This window comes from Vicia villosa, linkage group LG7 (genome assembly GCF_029867415.1).
Source record: "Vicia villosa cultivar HV-30 ecotype Madison, WI linkage group LG7, Vvil1.0, whole genome shotgun sequence".
NCBI lineage: Eukaryota > Viridiplantae > Streptophyta > Magnoliopsida > Fabales > Fabaceae > Vicia > Vicia villosa.
The window spans coordinates 113694337-113713531 of NC_081186.1; the positions used below are offsets into that span (position 1 = coordinate 113694337).

The following is a 19195-nucleotide window of genomic DNA, read 5'->3' on the forward strand; positions in this document are numbered from 1 at the left end:
ACTCATGGCCGGCAATAACGAAGATCCCTCGTCATTAGACGCTGCAATTCTCAAGAAAAACGACATCTCCACCGTTCCTCCATCCAGAAACACCGTTCCCCGAGACGGTGTCACAGCATCTCCCTCCCCTAAAGATAACCAAGATGATCATTCTCATTGCTTCGAAGATACAAGCGGGAGGGACAACCACGAAGAAATTCTGGGCAACCCTTTCCTCTCAAAGGGGGAGACTCCCCCGGACCAGACCCTAAACGTTGTCCTAGCCGCTCTTGCCCAGACCAATGCACTCTTGCAACAACAAAGTAGTCGAATCGGGGCCCTCGTACAGAAGCGCCGTTCAAGGACTCCCCCTGATCACAAAACCCGTTATCGACGCGAAGGGGTCACCAAGAAGCGTCCACGGTCCCCTTCCCCCAAGAAGAATGAGGACTCATCTTCCAAGAAACGACAGAGCAGTCAACATTCCCGTCATCCCTCGCAGTCCCCCCGACCAAGAAGGAGATCTAGGTCACCCCCGGGTAAACACGACGACACCCGGAGGCGACGCAGGCGCAGCCAAAGTCGATCTATCTCTCCCTCCGCCAGCGACGACGAGGAAGAACGCCGCAGTCCTCTTTCCCTGGCAATTCTAGAGGCTACCCTACCGACCGGTCTCGAAAAACCCCCTCCGTTAGGGACGTACGACGGGACTACAGATCCAAACGAACACATTGAGAACATCGACGCCCTTCTCGACTACAGAGGAGTGCCCGACGCCATTAAATGTCGTTTGTTCCCGACCACCCTACGAAAAGGAACCATGACTTGGTATAAAAGTTTGCAAGACGAATCCATCACATCATGGAAGGTGCTCGAAAAACTTTTTTCCAGACATTTCACGGCTTCCCGAAGACACCCAAAGTCAGAAGCCTCCTTGGAAGGCATTATCCAAGGAAAGGACGAGTCTTTACGGGCGTACATAGAAAGATTCAATAAAGAAGCCGTACAAGTATCCACCACTGCCCATATGAAGAAATTCTTACTCGAGCGCGGCCTCCGACCACGTTCAGACTTCGCTAAAGCCGTCAGCATTGAAACTCCAACCACTCTTGACGGATTCTTCCTCAAAGCCCAAGCCTACATTCAATATAAGGAGAGAGAAGTTGCCCACGCCGTCCGCAATTCCAGGCACGAAGAGAGCGGTAAAAACGCGCGCCAAGATGAGTCTCGCCGGGGAACCGATAAAAAGAAAGATGATAAAACTCGAGACCTTAAGGACTTAAAAGCCCCTGCGGGGAAATTCCGAGAGTACACCCCGCTGAACGCCTCAAGGGAGTGCATCTTGAACGAATGCGCGAACGCTGAGTTTCAGACGGGCAAGGTTCAATTCCCTAAGAGCATGCCCACCCGGCCAAACGTTGATAAATCAAAATTCTGCAGATTCCACAAAGGCCACAGGCACAACACTGAGGATTGCATCCATCTTAAGAATGCCATAGAGATATTAATAAGGGAGGGACATCTGAAACAGTATGCGAAGAAGCAGGAGGCTACTAGAGAAGCTAAACCAGTCTCAGAGGAAAAACCGGCGGAAGATACGCCCGCCATGCAAGTAGCCATGAGCATTACCAGGCCGGAAGATTTTACCTCCCTGACTGGGCCAACACAGTAACCACCTATTCCTCCCATAGAACATGGGAAAGGTTCCCGACCACAATGGTTATATCGGGCGGGGTTTTCAGCAAATTGACCGTCGGATCCGTGAAATGCAAGTTCAACGAGCTAATCTCGGCCAGCGCAAACGTAACCTCGACCTTCGACCACGCCAAAGGCAGTCCCTCCTCAATCTCTTTCTATAAAGAAGAGTTGCCCGGAGGAGCACCTAAAGCGATTGTTATACCCCAAAATTTGCCCACATCTTTTTTCAAGAAAAACTCCAATCTGAAAATTAAGAGTCTCATATAATCATGAATTTTTATTTCAGCAGATATCCTGACATATGAAATACTTAGTTTTTAGAATTTTTCTTATACAGTAATTTGGCTTGCAGTTGAATTTATTCTTACGCAAACGCCAAATACTGTTTATTACTTCACACATGCTATTTATTTATTTACAGATAAATAGTACTGACACAATTGGTACAGAGTTAAATCTTTTTTGCAGGCGCAGAATCAGGAAACTCAGACTGTACTGGTAACAAGTAGATTATTATTATCTTTTGTTTCCCACTAATTTTTGTACTATATTCCATTATTTTCAAAAATCTTTTCAAATCTCTTTTTCAAAAAATCAAATCCTAACTTTCATCTTTCATATAAAACAAAAAAAACAACAAAAAAGAAAATTAACTTTGACTGTTGATTTTTCACTCTAACTGCTACATCAATACCTGGACAGTCAGTTGACAGCCAAACTGTTGGCAGTACAATTCTCAGTGTTTTGTACCATCAATCAAATCAATCTTTCACAATCCAAAATTCCAAGATTTTTGTTCTAGAAGTCTTCTGAATATCACGCGATTAGCAGAGACTCAACACTGCACAAAAATCAGGTACGTTTAACTGTCTCCTACATAAACAGTCCCTGACTAGGGTTTTCTTGTTTTTACAGGAGAAACAAGTTTTTGAGAGCTCAAATGGATTTCATACACATCCATATATCTCAAAGTACCATCATACAAATTTTCAAACTTCAAATCACTCAGACGCACCGTCAGCAGCTCAAACAGTCAACAGACGACCCGTTTGACCAAAAAAGTCAACAGACAGTCAAAAATGAAATTTTTTGTCAAAGTCCATATTTTGTCAAAGGATTCATCATTTGATCATTGGATGATCATAATTCATCAAGGAAAGATAAAAAATCCACAAAACCCTAAGATTCAAAATTAGGGTTTTTGCCTGAAAAGTCAACTCAACTTTGACTGGTCATAACTCTCTCATCCTTCATCCAAAAAATTCAAACCAAAGCTCATTTTGAAGGAAATTCAATTATCCTTTAAATGCAATTGATCCCATGGTCATTGCATTCACCATTTGAAAAATATGATCAAAGACATTACAGGTCATTTTCAAAGTCAACAAAAAGACACTTTTTTCAAAAGGACACACAAGGAGCATCAAAAATCATTTTGACATGAGACCAAAGACATTGGTCAGAGGACTCTTTGAGGTTTCCAAAAAGTGCAAGATCTCCTTCATATGACAAAAATTGAGGGATTTACACCTTGTTGAAGTTGGCTAAATTTTGGGAAAATGCATGAAACCAACATTGCTCAAAAATGCATTTTTTCCAAATGGGGCCAAGTTTTCATGGTTCAAACATCATTTCCATAATATAATGGGCCTCCCACGACCAAGACAAGGCCCATATCATTTTTATCCATTTTTTGGCATATTTTTATCTTATTTTAAGATTAAATTAAAAGGAAAATGGATGGATAATGGGTAGCTTAATTTCCAAGCATGACTCACCCAAGGAATCTTCATCTTTCTGCAGAGAATTGAAGAGCAAGGCAAATGCATTGAAGACAAGAAGACTTGGTCAATAATTCAAAGCTTTTTAATATAAAAAATTCAAGAATTCCACAAAGGCAACTAGATGCTTCTTAGCTTCAATTCTAAGCACTTCAATGCTTATAAATAGGCTAGCATGCTTCAGTAACATAGAGAGGACGAATTCAGTAGCATTCATAAGCACATAGCACTCTTGTAACAACTTGTAATTTTCAAAGAAACTTGAAATTCGAATTTTAAGTTTCAGTCAATTTCAATACAAAATAAACATTCAAACATCATCTCTGAGCTTCACTGAAACAATTCCAATCATTTCCAAGTCTTAAACCTCATTGAATCGAGCTATACAGGCCACGGTTTGTTCAAACTAAAACCAACTTATATCTCATAACACACACATATTTAACAAGATGTAGATGCATAATTGTGTTTGGTTTGAAGCTCTGGTCGTTTCTGGAGCTTCAATTGGATTTTAATGGCTGTTTGTAGCATATACCATTTTAGGGTTTTCTTAGCTCAAAATTAGGGTTCTTCATTAGGGCCAAAATTAAAGCAAATTAAGGACATGGTTACATTCAGTGGAACAAGACGAGTTGAATGGTACCATCGCGCCAAATTTCTATGCCTGTTTACCCCTATTCGTTATTTTGCAGAATTAGGGTTCATCAATTATAGCGCTTTTGCATAAAATCGCTGTGGAAAGTGGCGTCTGGAGGTTGAAGATGATGCGTGTCCTCCTCCTATTGGCTGGCACGCGCGCGCAGTTTTTTTAAATTTCCCACTAATCAAGTGTTTTGCAGGTACACTGAGTGTCATGCGCCTCAAAATCTGAACCATCTGATCCACTATTCATCCAATCCAACGCGCCAGATCATGCAGCTGCATCATGTTCCTCCATTCAATTTCCACATCTGATCAGTATCCTTTTATTTTTTATTTCTATTTTAATTTCTTTGCAAAATTAATTAAAAATAGTTTAAAAAATCAAAAAAATATACAAAAAATATTTTTAGACTTCTAAAATAATATATTATTTTCTGAAATAAAAATATTTTATTTTTCTTCAAAATTTTATTATTTTGCATAATTAATTAGTATATATTTATATATTTGCTTTTTTAATTATCTTAACCAATCAAAAAATCATAAAAAAAATTGTTCTTTATGTTAAATATTGTTTATATATTATAAACTATTTTTGTACATATTTTGAATAATTTTCTCTTTAAGTTTTAATTATTTGTATAATTATTTGCATAATTATGTTTTAATTAACTTAATCAATTTCAAATCAATTTCAAAAATTCCAAAAAAATTAGTTTTGTTTTAAAATTAATTGACAAATATTTTGTACATATTTTAAACTTAATTTCTAGGTTTAAATCTATTTTCATCTTTTTTCTTCATTTTAATTTAATTAATCATGCATTAATTATAATTAAAATCAATCATAAAAAATCCAAAAACATGCCTTTTATTTTTCTTGCAATTTAAATTCCTAGATAAATGTATAGGATGTCAAATTCATGTAAATAGGCTAGTTTACATTTCCTGCACAATCGATGTAATAGCGTAGATTTACTTTCCGCACTTTACATTTCCGCATTTTAATTTCCAGCAAATATAAACTGCGTGTATGTCAAAGATAAAATTGAACCGTTAGATCACTAACTTCAAAGATAAAATATCTGAATCCAAACACAATCACACTTGCACCTTTTAAGGTAATCCCTTTCTCATTCTTTTCAAAATCAAAGTCAAAATTCCACTGTTACGAGTACAAAATCGAACCTTGCGTTTATATCCGGTGAAAGGATAGATTTTTAAAGGAAATAGGATAAAGACCTTACAACTCAGGGTAGACCTCCTAGTTTGCTTGCTCAAATCAAAACAAACAAAATTCTCATACACTGTTGTTTTTCAAAACAAAACTTCCAAAAAAGACAATACTTTGTATACATCCAAACACGGATTATTACAAAGTTAACGTTCTTTTCAAAACATCTTTCGAAAGATAAACAAGCATTTTGTATACATCCACACACGGATCATTACAAAATTCAATTTACAAAAGTATTTGAAACCACATATGAGCATTCTAAAGCAATTGAAAAGTGATCGAAAAACAAGTGAGCTAAGCAAACTTAAGAGCCCATGGATAACCATGGATACAAAGGGTGCTAACACCTTCCCTTTGTATAACCTACCCCCTTACCCAGAATTTCTTAAAGGTCTTTTTTCTGTTTCTTTTATAAACCTTTCCTTAATTGGATAAAATAAAAGGTCGGTGGCGACTCTGTGAATTTTCAAAATGCGAAAGCATTAAGCGATAAAAAAGAGTCAGTTCACGTATCTCTCCCGAACAGAGGTATGGCCCGGATTAAAAAACGGAGGTCCACAGCAACCATCCCTCTCCTCATCCGAGCTCGGATGGCTAATTTTGACGTGCGACACATATTGGTCGACCAGGGAAGTTCAGTGGACATCATGTACTCCCAATTGTTCAAAATGTTGCAGCTGAACGACAGTCACCTTACACCATACGTAGGATCTGACTTACAAGGATTCAATGGCACAATAACCAAGTCGTGGGGATTCGTGGAACTCATAGTTTCTATCGGATCGGCAGAAACCACCAGGGTAGTGAAAGTTCAATTTTTGGTCATCGACTATCCATCAATATACCAGTGCATCCTCGGACGCCCCACTCTGGCCGAATTAATCTCGGTTCCTTCAACCACACACCTCAAGCTCAAATATTATACAGCCAAAGGACAAGTAGCAACACTCAACGGTGACATCGAGGCAGCCAAGAGGTGTTTCGAAGCCTCCGCCAAGGGCCTGGGCGCGATAAAAACACCAGCCCAAGAGAAGACAGCAACCTGCGCTACTTTAGAAACCAACAAGTCTATGCCCCGCATCGACACTGTCGACCTCGATAATCGTTTTTTGGGAGAACCCGAGCAGAGCATCAACGCGGACGCATCAGGAGGAATACTCCGCCCAATTTCGGACGAAGACTTTGAGCTCGTTGCCCTTGAAGAGGATCCGACCAAAGGAGTCAAGATCGGATAAGACCTGCCAGATCTGGCCAAAAGGCAACTCAAAGCTTGCCTCCGTGAGAATGCCGACCTATTCGCCTGAAGCGCCGCAGAAATGCCCGGACTTAACCCATAAGGGGCTTGCCATCACTTGACCATTGATCCGACCTGCAAGGCTGTCGCCTAGAGAAGAAGAAAACAGTCACCAGAAAAAACGGTTGCGGCCGAACTAGCTGTAAAAGACCTCCTAGAGGCCAAGTTTATTCTGAGGCCAAGTACACTACTTGGCTCTCCAATGTTGTACTTGTTAAAAAATCAAATGGAAAATGGCACATGTGCACTGACTACACTGATCTTAATAGGGCTTGCCTAAAAGATGCTTATCCTCTCCCTAACATAGATAAATTAGTCGATAATTCCGTGGGTTTTAAATTAATTTCATTCATGGACGCATATTCCGGGTATAACCAAATACCTATGGCTAAAACTGATAAGAAATATACAGCCTTCATGACCGAATCAGGCAACTATTACTACAACGTAATGCCTATCAGACTGAAAAACGCCGGTGCGACATACCAGCGCATGATGAACAAAGTCTTTCAAGCAGAGATAGGCTATATGCTCGAAGTATATATGGACGATATGATCGTTAAATCCCAACGAGAAACCGATCACGCCGCTCACCTCAAAAAGGTGTTCGAGCAACCAAGCAGAATACAAGGCCCTGCTAGCCGGGTTGTGCCTCGCAAACGAATTAGAAGCCGAAGACATTGAGGTATTCACTGATTCCCAACTGGTCGCGTCCCACATCTCGGGCGAATATCAAGTTAAAAGCGAAGCCCTCGCCGAACACCTAGCCCTCGTGAAAGAAAGACTGGCCCGATTCAGGAGCGCCAAAGTAAAACACATTCCAAGGGAACACAACACTCGAGCAGACGTCCTATCAAAACTAGCGAGCACAAGAAAGAAGGGAGGTAACAAATCCGTAATCCAAGAGATATTACCAAAACCCAGTACCGAGAACTCGTCTTCCCTCTCTCTCGTAAGCGCAATTGGGGACGCGTCCTGCTGGATGACCCCCGTATACAATTACTTAACAAGTGACCTCTTGCCCACCGATTCTAAAGAGGCTTCCACTATCCGACGACGAGCTTGCTCATACGTCTTAGTCGAAAATCGCCTCTACCGACGACGATTTTTCATACCTCTCCTCAAATGTGTAGACGAGGGCACAGTCCCCCACATACTCCGAAAAATACACGAAGGAATCAATTCCTAACATCTAGGAGGAAGATCACTCGCTCGGAAGGCCCTCTGAGCAGGCTACTATTGGCCAACAATGCAGGACGACGCCAAAGAGTATGTTAAGAAATGCGACAAATGCCAACGTTTCGGGGACATGCACATCGCGCCCCCCAACGAACTCAAATCATTATCATCTCCCTGGCCGTTCGCGTGGTGGGGGATGGATCTCCTCGGTCCGTTTGTGACCGGAAGCAATCAGAACAAGTCTCTCATAGTTGCGGTCGACTATTTTACCAAATGGATCGAGGCCGAGCCACTAGCCAAAATCACATCCTTATCTGTACTCCGCTTCTACAAAAGAAACATCCTCGCCCGGTTCGGGGTACCATTAGCTATCATCACCGATAATGGCACCCAGTTCACAGACGGGCGCTTCCAAGAATTCGTCACGAAATTAGGTACGAAGCAGCATTTCGCGTCAGTCGAGCACCCACAAACGAACGGGCAAGCAGAGGCCGCCAACAGAGTAATTTGAGGGGCCTCAAAAGAAGACTAGACGAAATAAAAAGGGGATGGGTGGAAGAGCTGCACAGCGTCCTATGGGCCTATCGCAGCACCCCACATTCCACTACCGGGGAGACCTCCTTCCGACTGACGTATGGAACAGAGGCCGTCATCCCCGTCGAAATACATGTGCCCTCAAGACGCGTCGAAGAGCCACTCGAGTCAGAGGGCAACACCGAGGCAATCAGGGAAGAGCTCGACCTGGTCGAGGAAATTCGCACCGGGGCCACTCTACGGGAAACTTCACTTAAACAAAAAATTGCCCTAAGACATGATGCTAAGGTCATTAAACGGGAATTCAAAATAGACAGCCTAGTGCTAAAAAGAAACCACAAGGATTCCCGAGAAGGCAAATTGGCCGCGAATTGGGAAGGCCCCTACCGTGTCCGGGCAAAGATAGAAAATGGGGCATATTACTTGGAGAATTTGCAAGGAGAAGAACTCGCTCGACCTTGGAACGCTGAAAAGCTTAAACAATATTACAGTTAGAAACACATGTGCGGCATGGTACGTGCCGAGCACCTATCAATATTACAATACGACAGAAGCCTGCTCTATTAATTGGACAGACTTCTTGTCCTTCGGGGGGGCCCGAACACCGAGCATCCCCGTCGTAAACAAGTACCATGATGGCAGAACGCCCCACTCGCAAGGGGACCGTTCACGCCATGAGCCCCAGAGCTCTATACAACGAAATCTGAGACTCACCATATGCCAGGCACATGTCCTCGGTAATCGACCACAGTTCCACACACTGGGCGATCAAACACGTTATACGTCAAGCAAATCTTCATAAAATGCAACATAAATATATAAAGGAATAACAACAGTATTTTATTCATCATTAACGAGAAATTACAAAACAAACAATTAAGAAGAAAGCACTTTATTCCTCCCGATTGGCAAACTCCTCCGAGTGAATTTACTGATACCAATCTTCATCCCACTCAGTCTCGGAACCATCCGCGTTAACGACGACTCTCACACCAGTCTCCCGAGCACGAGCATCTGAACTCAAAGAGACACGAGAGCGAGAAGTAGAGCCAATCGAAGCCTGCTTCTTCTCGTTCACCTTCTTCACCCCACGGGAACATGAGGTTGAGGATACCTTTTTCTTGTTAGCTCCACCCATCCCTGCGAAGAAATGAAGAAAGAAGAGGTCCATAAGACCTCCTTTTATAAGGGGAGAAGGGGAACAATAATCTTGGGAAACAAATGTGCCGTTAAGGAATGAAGACATTGGAAAACGATAACGCATCTCCCAAAAACTCATAACGCACGCGCACAAGTCCCAAAGAAAATCACAAAAGCGTTAAAAACTAAGTACATTTAAAATAAAAGCGGGCAAACAACCCGAAAATATGCCCAACTACGGCCATATAGACCGAGCTGGTATATTGTACATACAGGATTAAAACGGGGGGCATACCCCCCAGAGAAATAACATTACAAAATAACGGGCACGTAGGCCCCACACTTAGACAAAATAACTTCAAACACCTTCCTCAACTTGGGCATTCTCGGCTCCCTAGATCATGGGCCCCTCCCCAAAGGCTGGAGGACAATCTGGTCGTCCTCCACACGGTGGTAAGGCCCGGTACCTTCGACCACCAACTCTACCCCCGGATTCTTCAATTTAAGTTGGGCCACAGTAGAGTTGTAGGTATCTTCGGCAGCCGCCACACAATCGCTCTCCAAGACTCTGATATATTGAATCAATTCTGCCAGGGTTAAAAGAGCCCTCTCCTCTTCCGACTCATCCTCAGCAGGTGTCTGAAAACGGCCAAGATATGCCTCCTTAACCGAAGAAGACAACATTGTTCCATACAAGGTCTTGGAGAGCAAGGTGTACTGACCTTGCACATCCATCAGAGCAGCCTCCTTTTGGGCCAGCCGAGCCTTCACCACGTCCAATTCCTCGCCTTGTTCCCTCAGCAATCGGTCCTTCTCCTCCAAGGTAGACGCACCCATTTTGACCTGCTCCTGAAGCAACTTCGCCGCTTCCGCTGACAAAGGCGCCGAGCGAGCATAGAGAGTGGCCATTTCCAGAAGACGAACCACGGCCGAAGCATCTTGCACAAGGAACCTTTGACGAACAGAAGGATCCAAACCCTCAATATGCAAAGATTCAGCGCACGGGATAGTCAACGAAGGACCACCTTCGAAAAACCTGGGCTGAAGAAAGCAAGAAGGAAGGGTGAAAATGTCAGCAGCCTCATCCTGAGTAAGATCCACGGCTTCAGTTCTCTGGCGCTTGCGGTAGACCAAGGCATCCGGATCAGGATCTGGGCGCAGAGGAGAAGGAAGGACCGTGACTGGCCTCAAAGATTCACCCTGATCTGGAGTCCTGGAAGGGGAACAAGGAACGCCCGCAGAGGAGGAAGAAGCACCCGACCCAACAACCGAGGACCGTTGAACAGATGCCAACTGAGGACCGACACTTTTCTTAACTATTCCCTTCAATTTGCTAGCCTGCGTCAGCATCCGGTCATGACGGGCTTGATCCATTGACTTTGCGAAAAGAAAAGAGAAAACATGAGAATTTTGCCCCTCATAAAACCAGTAAGGAGAGAAGCTACTAAAACAACGAAGAGCTAAAAAAAACAAAACAACTTAAAATTGGTACCCAAATAAGCAAACACTCCCTCGTCGGTACCCCTGGCTAGAAGCTCCTTAATACTAATCACCCCTGGCTCTCTGATCGGCTCCCCGTCATCGCCAAGGACTGGTACCCCCAAGCGGTCCACCTTAGCAACAACAGGAAGACCCTGCACAAACTGCTGAAGAGCAGCATAATCCCTTCGAGCATCATCATCTAAGTCCGAAAGACGGGTGATGTACTGGTCGGTCCCATACCTAAAGTGATCCCGAGACCAGAAAAACCTGAACTTGTACCGACGAAAGGTGACGGGCTCCCCAATATCATTAAGTACCGGGCGACTGTTAACATCCAAAGTCGGCACGCGATCAAAGACACTTTCCCGAGCTTCCCGAGAGTGGGGGCGGATGAGGAAGAAGCGAGACTTATAGCCCTTCAAAGAGTCAGAATAGGACTTGAAAACTTTTCTGGACTGCTTCAGGGACACCCACCCATAGCGGTCGTCCTTCACCATGCGCTGAACGCAAAATATATAGAAAAACAAAGAAAGCGTCACCGCTATCTTCAAATGGGCACAAACCAATTCAAAAGCTCGAATAAAAGCAATTGAATTAGGGTGAAGCTGTCTAGGGGCCACCTCCAAATGGTTGAACACCGCCACTTGGAATTCAGTAAAAGGGACACAAAAACCCATCTTCCGGAATACCACCTCGTACATAGGAATTAAATCGGGGGTGTACACATCACAGATTCAGTCGTCTTCGGCCGGAATAAGAACCGACCACCCTTCCCTACCTCAGTAAAAATATCAATATCATCCTCCAAAAAGCAACTCTCTATCTCCTGTGCCTCCTGATGCACCCAGACCCGCTGAGGCGCCTCTTACCGGGCAGGATGGGTAGAAGACGACGAGTTCGACGCCATCGGACGAGTTTCATCGGCCATTTTCACCTGAAACACATGAGAGAACAGTGAATTCGACAATCAAATCAAATCCACCCTTCCACCATCGACCAGAGTGAAAGGGCACGTCAACGGCCCATAGACGAGATGAACCACGTCCTTGTAAACACAAAAGTTCGAGCCAGACAAAGTTCGCGCCCGGGAAAAGGGCAAAAACGCAGAACATCTAACTATGACGCAGAAAACACCAAAAGCATAATCAAACATCTTTCGACGGCACAAAAAGCTGGAATCTAAAGATAAACTCAAAACGTTGCCATGGATGACGGAGAAACCCCATATCTCCGCCATACTCCACCACACTCATCTTCTATCCTCATCAAAATCTCCCTAAAAACCTACCCTAACCGCATGCAATCAGATTCTATACAGTGATCAAAGCATACAAATATAAAACGAAAGGGTTAAAAGGTAACTTACAGGTACGATTTTGAGGAAAGACTGGAGAATGTGTAACGAACACCACTGCAAGAAGAAAGGCTGGCGAAGGGAGAACGAAGCAACTGAAATTTGAAAAGTTTGGAAAAATGAGGGTTGTTCTCTATTTATAGGCGCCTAAATCCCCTCACGTGCCGCACGTGCCAGACTATGCAGAGGGATGGTCATCATTAACCCTACTGCCTAGGTAATTAATTTCCTATCATTTCGCATTTAATGCAACATTCCCAATCACCAACTTTTCATAAACTACACGCTTCCTCACTACCGACCTGACTCTTCCTCTCCTCAAAGATAAACGGCCTACCTCCCTCGAAAAGACAGGGCACGGGCCTTCGGGTCAACTTCTTGTAAGTCGTCACTCCTGTGCCCGGAAGTAACGACTTGGGGGGCTCCTGTTCTGGACCGGCCCAATCCAATCAATTGGGCCATTCCCGCCTTCGGCCCAACACGCTTCAGGACGCACGTGATGGTTTCCAGCCGACCAGATTGGGCATACATGACAAGTAACCGACCACGAGGACCCCTCGTGCTCGGTAAACAACTAATCCACGCGTCTCCTAAATATTCGCCCTAAAAGGAGGCGCCCAATCCGTTCTAAAACATCTTATAAATAGTCCTCTATACACAGAGGGCAAGGTAATCTTTTTCTTACCACTTAAACCCCATTACTTTGTTGTACCTTGTGGAATACATACTTACTTTGGTATCAGAGTGCCTTGCAGGTACACCACATTTTTCTCCATATTCGTCATCCCGAACTTCAAGCCTTCATTGTTGCTGGCCACCTGATCTGCTCGGTAAGATCAGTATTTTAAACAAGTATGAAAAAAATTATTCTAAAACTAAAATTTAAGGATAATTAAACAATTTTTAAAATTTTAAAAAATAACAGGGTCTAAAACTGCATGCATAAATTTTTTATAAAAATTAAAATATATATTTTTCAATCAACTTAAAAATAAAATTTGAGATATTTATAAAGACCAAAAATTACTTAACACAATTGAATTATTCATTGTAAATTATATTATGTGACATTCCTTAGCTTTATATTTTTCATAATAATTAAAGTTTAATACGAATTTTACATATATATATATATATATATATATATATATATATATATATATATATATATATTTGACTATATTAAACTTTATTAATATGAATTATTATTGTTTTTCCTTTTCTCATAAATAGTTATAGTATATTTTGAATGCATTTTGACTCTGTAGGTATAATATAATTTGATTGAATTTTAAATTATTGTCCAATGAAGAAGAAGAAAGTTTTCAATTTAGTATATTATAAAAATTAATTTAGGAATAAAAATAAAAGAAAATTTCTTTTACCTATCCAGAAACTATGAATATTAAATTATATAAAATAAATAACATTTGTTTTTTATTCATATATAATATTTAAATATACTAAAATAATAGCTATAAATTACTAAAAGAAAATATTCTTTTGTTGTTGCTAAATCTATTTTTATTTTGTTACTTTTTTTATATCCATTTTAGTTCTTCTTATCACATTTAGATCATTTTATAAATATATGTTTTTCTCTATATTTTTTTAGAACTAGATTTTTAAATAATCATTTTATATTTTAGTTAATGTTTTTTTGTTGGCTTAATTATTACACATTTTTTAGTTTTTTCTATTTTACTCCATTTAAAAAATTAGTCATCATTTTTTTCTATTTTACATTTTTTATTTTTAAAATTGATTGTTTGTCAGTTTTTAAATAACATGTCATTTGTAAGACATGATAAATCATCTTATAATTTTTTTTTTGTAAGGCATTAAAGGTAAAAAGTTAAATTACAAATCATTAATTTTAAATACAAAATGTGAAAAATGGATCAAAAGGTATTACGAACACATAAAAAAATTTATTACAAAAATATGAAAAAAATCAAAACTATTTAAATTTAAAATAAAAGAATTATTTTTGTGAATATAGTGAAATAGAGGTATTAAAAATTTTTAATCTCTATTTTCTCAATAAAATAAAATGTAAATAAGGGACCTAAATCATTTTATTTTTTAAAGTATAGTTTACAAAAATAGTCAATAACATAAATTTTTTTAATATTAAAACATTTATTTTATTAAGTATTATTTTAATTAAAATATTTAATTAAACATTAAATAATACTTGAAACAAAAAAAAAAGAAGGATGAATCATGTGTTGAACAACGAGTCTACGAAAAAAAACAATCCTTATCCAATGAATGTAAGAGATGGCTAAAAGTAGGTCATTTGAATTTATTATTTTAATTAAGACTTATTAAAAAAAATTCAAAAAAGAGGTACTAGGAGCAATTAGTCAGTCGTTTACCCATCTATTAATTTATTTCTACGTCTACATATAAATTCTGTTTTGAAATAATTTTAGCATTTCAAGAAAAATGACTATTTCAAGGATGATACTAAGTTTCTAACTCAATGCTCCTAAATTTAGGAGTGTATCTAGATTATACATAACCTTAATGTTCACCTTATTTAAGACATAATCTTAAATAGATCCCAATCCAATGTACTAACTCACTGTCACACATTACTTCACTCCCATAATAATTTATTCACCCACCACACAATTTTCCATTTTTAAATTTATTTTTTCATTTTTTTAAGTATTTATTTTTTTCATATCAATAAAAAAAAGGTGAATTCTTATTTACCCATCTTAAAAAGGTGGGTAAGGTTACCTTTAGTGTAAAATACATTGAAAACATTAAACAATTGTTCTATATGATAAATAATTAAATACATAAAAATTAAATGGTGTCATCTGATTGGTGGAATGTACACTACCCATCTTTTTTTGATGGGTAGAGAAGTTGTCCCCTAAAAAAACAAACTTTTCACCAACAACAACATAAAAATAACACATCAACCTTCCTTCCTTAAACTCTATCTTTTCTCTCTCTCTAACCTCTTCTTCACTCACTTTACTCTCTCACTCCTCCATTTTTCTCTCACTCTCTCTTTCTTCCTCAACTTCCACACCAAATCCAATGCCACCCATTTCCTAAAACCCAAAACCCAGAAAAACAACACCACCATGTCATTCTACGACCCATCTTTCTTCAACACTCAACTCTCCAAACAAACCTCAATCTTCGGTCTCCACCTCTGGGTCATCATCGGAATCCTCGTCGGTTCCTTCATCGTCATAACCCTCTTCCTCATCTCCCTCTGTCTCACCTCCCGCCGCCGCAAAAACCACCACCACCACCACCACAAAACCAACCTCAACCTCAACCTCAACACCCTCACTCCTATCGTCTCCAAGGAAATTCAAGAGATCAGACAAACCCCTCCGAAGCCTGAGATCCAGGCCATTGACATGGTGAAACTGGAAATTCACCGACATGTGTCGACCAGTGGAGAGAGTAGAGGAACTTCTGGTAGTGTGTGTGAAACAGTGTCGTCTTCGCGTGGAAGTATGGGACCGGAAGTTTCGCATCTTGGGTGGGGGAGATGGTATACGCTTAGAGAACTTGAAGCTGCTACTAATGGTTTGTGTGAAGAGAGTGTTATTGGGGAAGGTGGTTATGGGATTGTTTACAAAGGTGTTCTAACTGATGGTACCAGAATTGCTGTTAAGAATCTCTTGAATAACAAGTATGTTACTCTAACCTATGAATCACATACACACACGACACTGACACGTCAGATACGTCATCACAAGACACGTTTTTTTTCCAGCTTAATTTTGTTTATTGGAGGTTCAGTTCTTTGAAGAAATATATATAAAAATTGAGTTTTTCTGTGATCTATTGTTACATTCTGATGTTGGGTCTATGTCTATGTCAATTTGTGTAGAAATATTTGGTAACAACTTGTTATCTCACTTGTGTGAAGAAAGGAATCATTTTTCTTTTGTTTTCTTGCAACTGAATTAACAATGCTGTCACTTTTTAGGAGTTTTGAGATGTCATATTCATACATTGTTTTGATTTTTCATTATTTTATTAGTTACTGTTGCTTTAGTACTGCATAATGAAGGTTATGTTTTGATGTATTTGTGTTTCTCTAAGAAGTAAGCATTTTGTGTTTAACTTGTTTTCAGAGGCCAAGCTGAGAGAGAATTTAGAGTTGAGGTAGAAATAATCGGTCGTGTGCGGCACAAGAATCTTGTTAGGTTGCTTGGATACTGTGTTGAGGGGGCACACAGGTAGTTTTTTTTTTTCTCATTAGAAATAAAATTGTTTGATAGATTGAAGAGATTTATGATTTGAATTGTGGATTCTTGTTATAGGATGCTTGTGTATGAATATGTTGACAACGGCAATCTAGACCAATGGCTGCACGGGGATGTTGGACCTGTGAGTCCTATGACTTGGGATATCCGGATGAAAATTTTACTAGGCACAGCAAAAGGGTAACGTTTTCATGATCTAATCTGCATAATTTTGTAACTTTCAATATCTTTATTGAGAAAAATTGATGCTTGAAATGCTTTGATCATAAAAAATTTTGTGTATCTTTTTAGACTGGCTTATCTTCACGAGGGTCTTGAACCAAAAGTTGTTCACCGAGATGTGAAATCAAGCAACATACTCATCGACCGCCAATGGAACGCCAAGGTTTCTGATTTCGGTCTTGCTAAGCTTCTGGATTCTGACCACAGTTTTGTCACGACTCGAGTCATGGGGACGTTTGGGTTAGTATGATTTAACAAAGCGTTGTCCTATCTTTGCTCTATAATATTTGAGGTCTATTGACGATGATTCTCTTTCTGCAGTTATGTTGCACCCGAGTACGCTTGCACCGGAATGCTGAATGAGAGGAGTGACGTGTATAGCTTTGGGATACTCATCATGGAAATAATCAGCGGGAGAAATCCCGTTGATTATAGCAGACCAAAAGAAGAGGTTAGAGACCATTACCAACAACACCAAACAGTTTTGAGATTGTTCATTCTACACTCGCCAATGAAATTCTCTCCCTTTGCCCCTTACCGTGTTAGTTTGAATTATTACAGGTTAACTTAATTGAATGGTTAAAAGATATGGTTGGCAGTCGAAGATCCGAGGAAGTAGTTGATCCTAAGCTTTCCGAGAAGCCGTCTTTAAAGGCTCTCAAACGAGCTTTGTTGATTGCTCTTCGATGTGTTGATCCTGATTCCTCAAAAAGGCCTAAAATGGGACATGTGATCCACATGCTTGAAGCTGACGACGTCCTATTTCGCGAGGTATGTCTCTTTTCCTTTTCAAACTTTAAAACGTACTTTAACTAGCATCGGTATTGCATCATTTTCAAACCCGAAATAAACTTCTCACTCAATTCTTTCTCGTTCCTGACTGCAGGATCGAAGGAACGCCGGAGAATCTTCTCGTTCTCAACGTAACTATCAACGAGACCACAATGGTTTGAGTATAGATAAAAATCAGATAGGTGGAGAGATCACTGATCAAAGTGAAGATGATAGTAGTAGTAGAAGTCACCATGAGCCTACTAGGTGGAGAAGATGATAGCCAAGTGTATTCTTTTTTATTCTTGAAATAGTTTCCCAATATTTATTATACCTTATTGAGGAAACATTCAATCATTTTTTCCTCCCTCATTTGTAATCTTGTACTATACTCTATGGTTCATTATAATAAAAAAAAAACATAATTATTGATCTCAAAGTTTATAAGTAAAAAAATAGTATAAGCATTATAATGATGAATTCAATTTTCTATCCTATATTGGCATTGCATTTTGGTCCCATAAGAATTTGGATTGAAGTACTTGACAGTTAAGGAGGGTAATTGGTTGGTGGCCCTTTTATATGGTACTCCAGCTATGTTGATTGGAACAATTTCATTGAATTATCATTATTGCCAACTTTGTTGTTTGGATTGCTTGTTTGAAATGGACCAGCTTGCCGGCTAATCAAGATCAACTTTATCAACAATCTCCCGTGAGTATGCTTGGATTTCACAAATGAAAAAGCAAGTAGTGCACCAATGAATGCTGTTCTAGTGGGTAAGGGTGGGAACTGGGAAGGGTAAGAATGTGAGCCATTCTTTAATGATGCTCCCTCATGTCACTATCACAAAATGCGTTTGATATAAATAAAAATTTATGTGTGAGGCTGATATACTCTTATGTAAAGGTTTTGTTTATGAGTAATTTGTAAGTATTTTTGTATTCACTTTCATCTTTTAAAAAAAAGGAATAAAATTGCATCGAAAAAATGAATTGCGATGGGCGATTCAGGATGTGATACAACTATTTGGGATGAGAGACTTATGTATGATCATTTATATTACAGTTAACCATGGTATGTTGTCTGCGTTAGTAGAGAGATGTCACTCAAAGTCTTCATCTTTTCATCTTTTACATGGTGAGATGTCTATTACACTGTACAATGTCTCATTCCTGCTGCATCTTTCGATCAGGGGAGACTGTTAGACCACGACATGATTAATAGAGATGATGATAGACTATCTGAGTTGTCCCATGGGATTCCCTACAGAAGTTAGAAGTCACTCAAGGGGCTCATGCTAGGTTTCAATTCCTATATAGGTTGTATACGTACCAGCTGCATGATGCAAAGCAGACTTCCAGTGATGATTAGCATACACATTGAGAGCATACCTGTTATACTTGGTTGACACACCCATTTTTGTGGACAAGAGTGCCACTTATGTGCATGTGGTCTATCTCGCTGACTTGGAGCAGACCCATGAGTATAACTAAGGGTCACTACCTGTACTCCAAGTTATTTGAAGGTTGTATGTGAAAGACCAAACATATGACAGGAAGTATCACGTTGTTGATGATAATATTTCTACATCTTTTAGTGCTTGTGTGTCATTTTCATAACACTTTTGCA

The 19195-nt window shown here is 39.9% G+C and overlaps 1 protein-coding gene across 1 annotated transcript; it reads left to right on the forward strand.

The window, feature by feature from the left end:
• Window positions 1-15261: 15261 nt before the first annotated feature.
• LOC131616609 (probable serine/threonine-protein kinase At1g01540) lies at window positions 15262-18085 on the forward strand. Its single transcript, XM_058887974.1, has 7 exons — window positions 15262-15990; window positions 16439-16543; window positions 16628-16750; window positions 16862-17032; window positions 17114-17243; window positions 17354-17563; window positions 17679-18085. The coding sequence occupies exons 1-7, from the start codon at window positions 15428-15430 to the stop codon at window positions 17841-17843; spliced, it is 1467 nt and encodes a 488-aa protein (XP_058743957.1). The 5' UTR covers window positions 15262-15427; the 3' UTR covers window positions 17844-18085.
• The last annotated feature ends 1110 nt before the right edge of the window (window positions 18086-19195 follow it).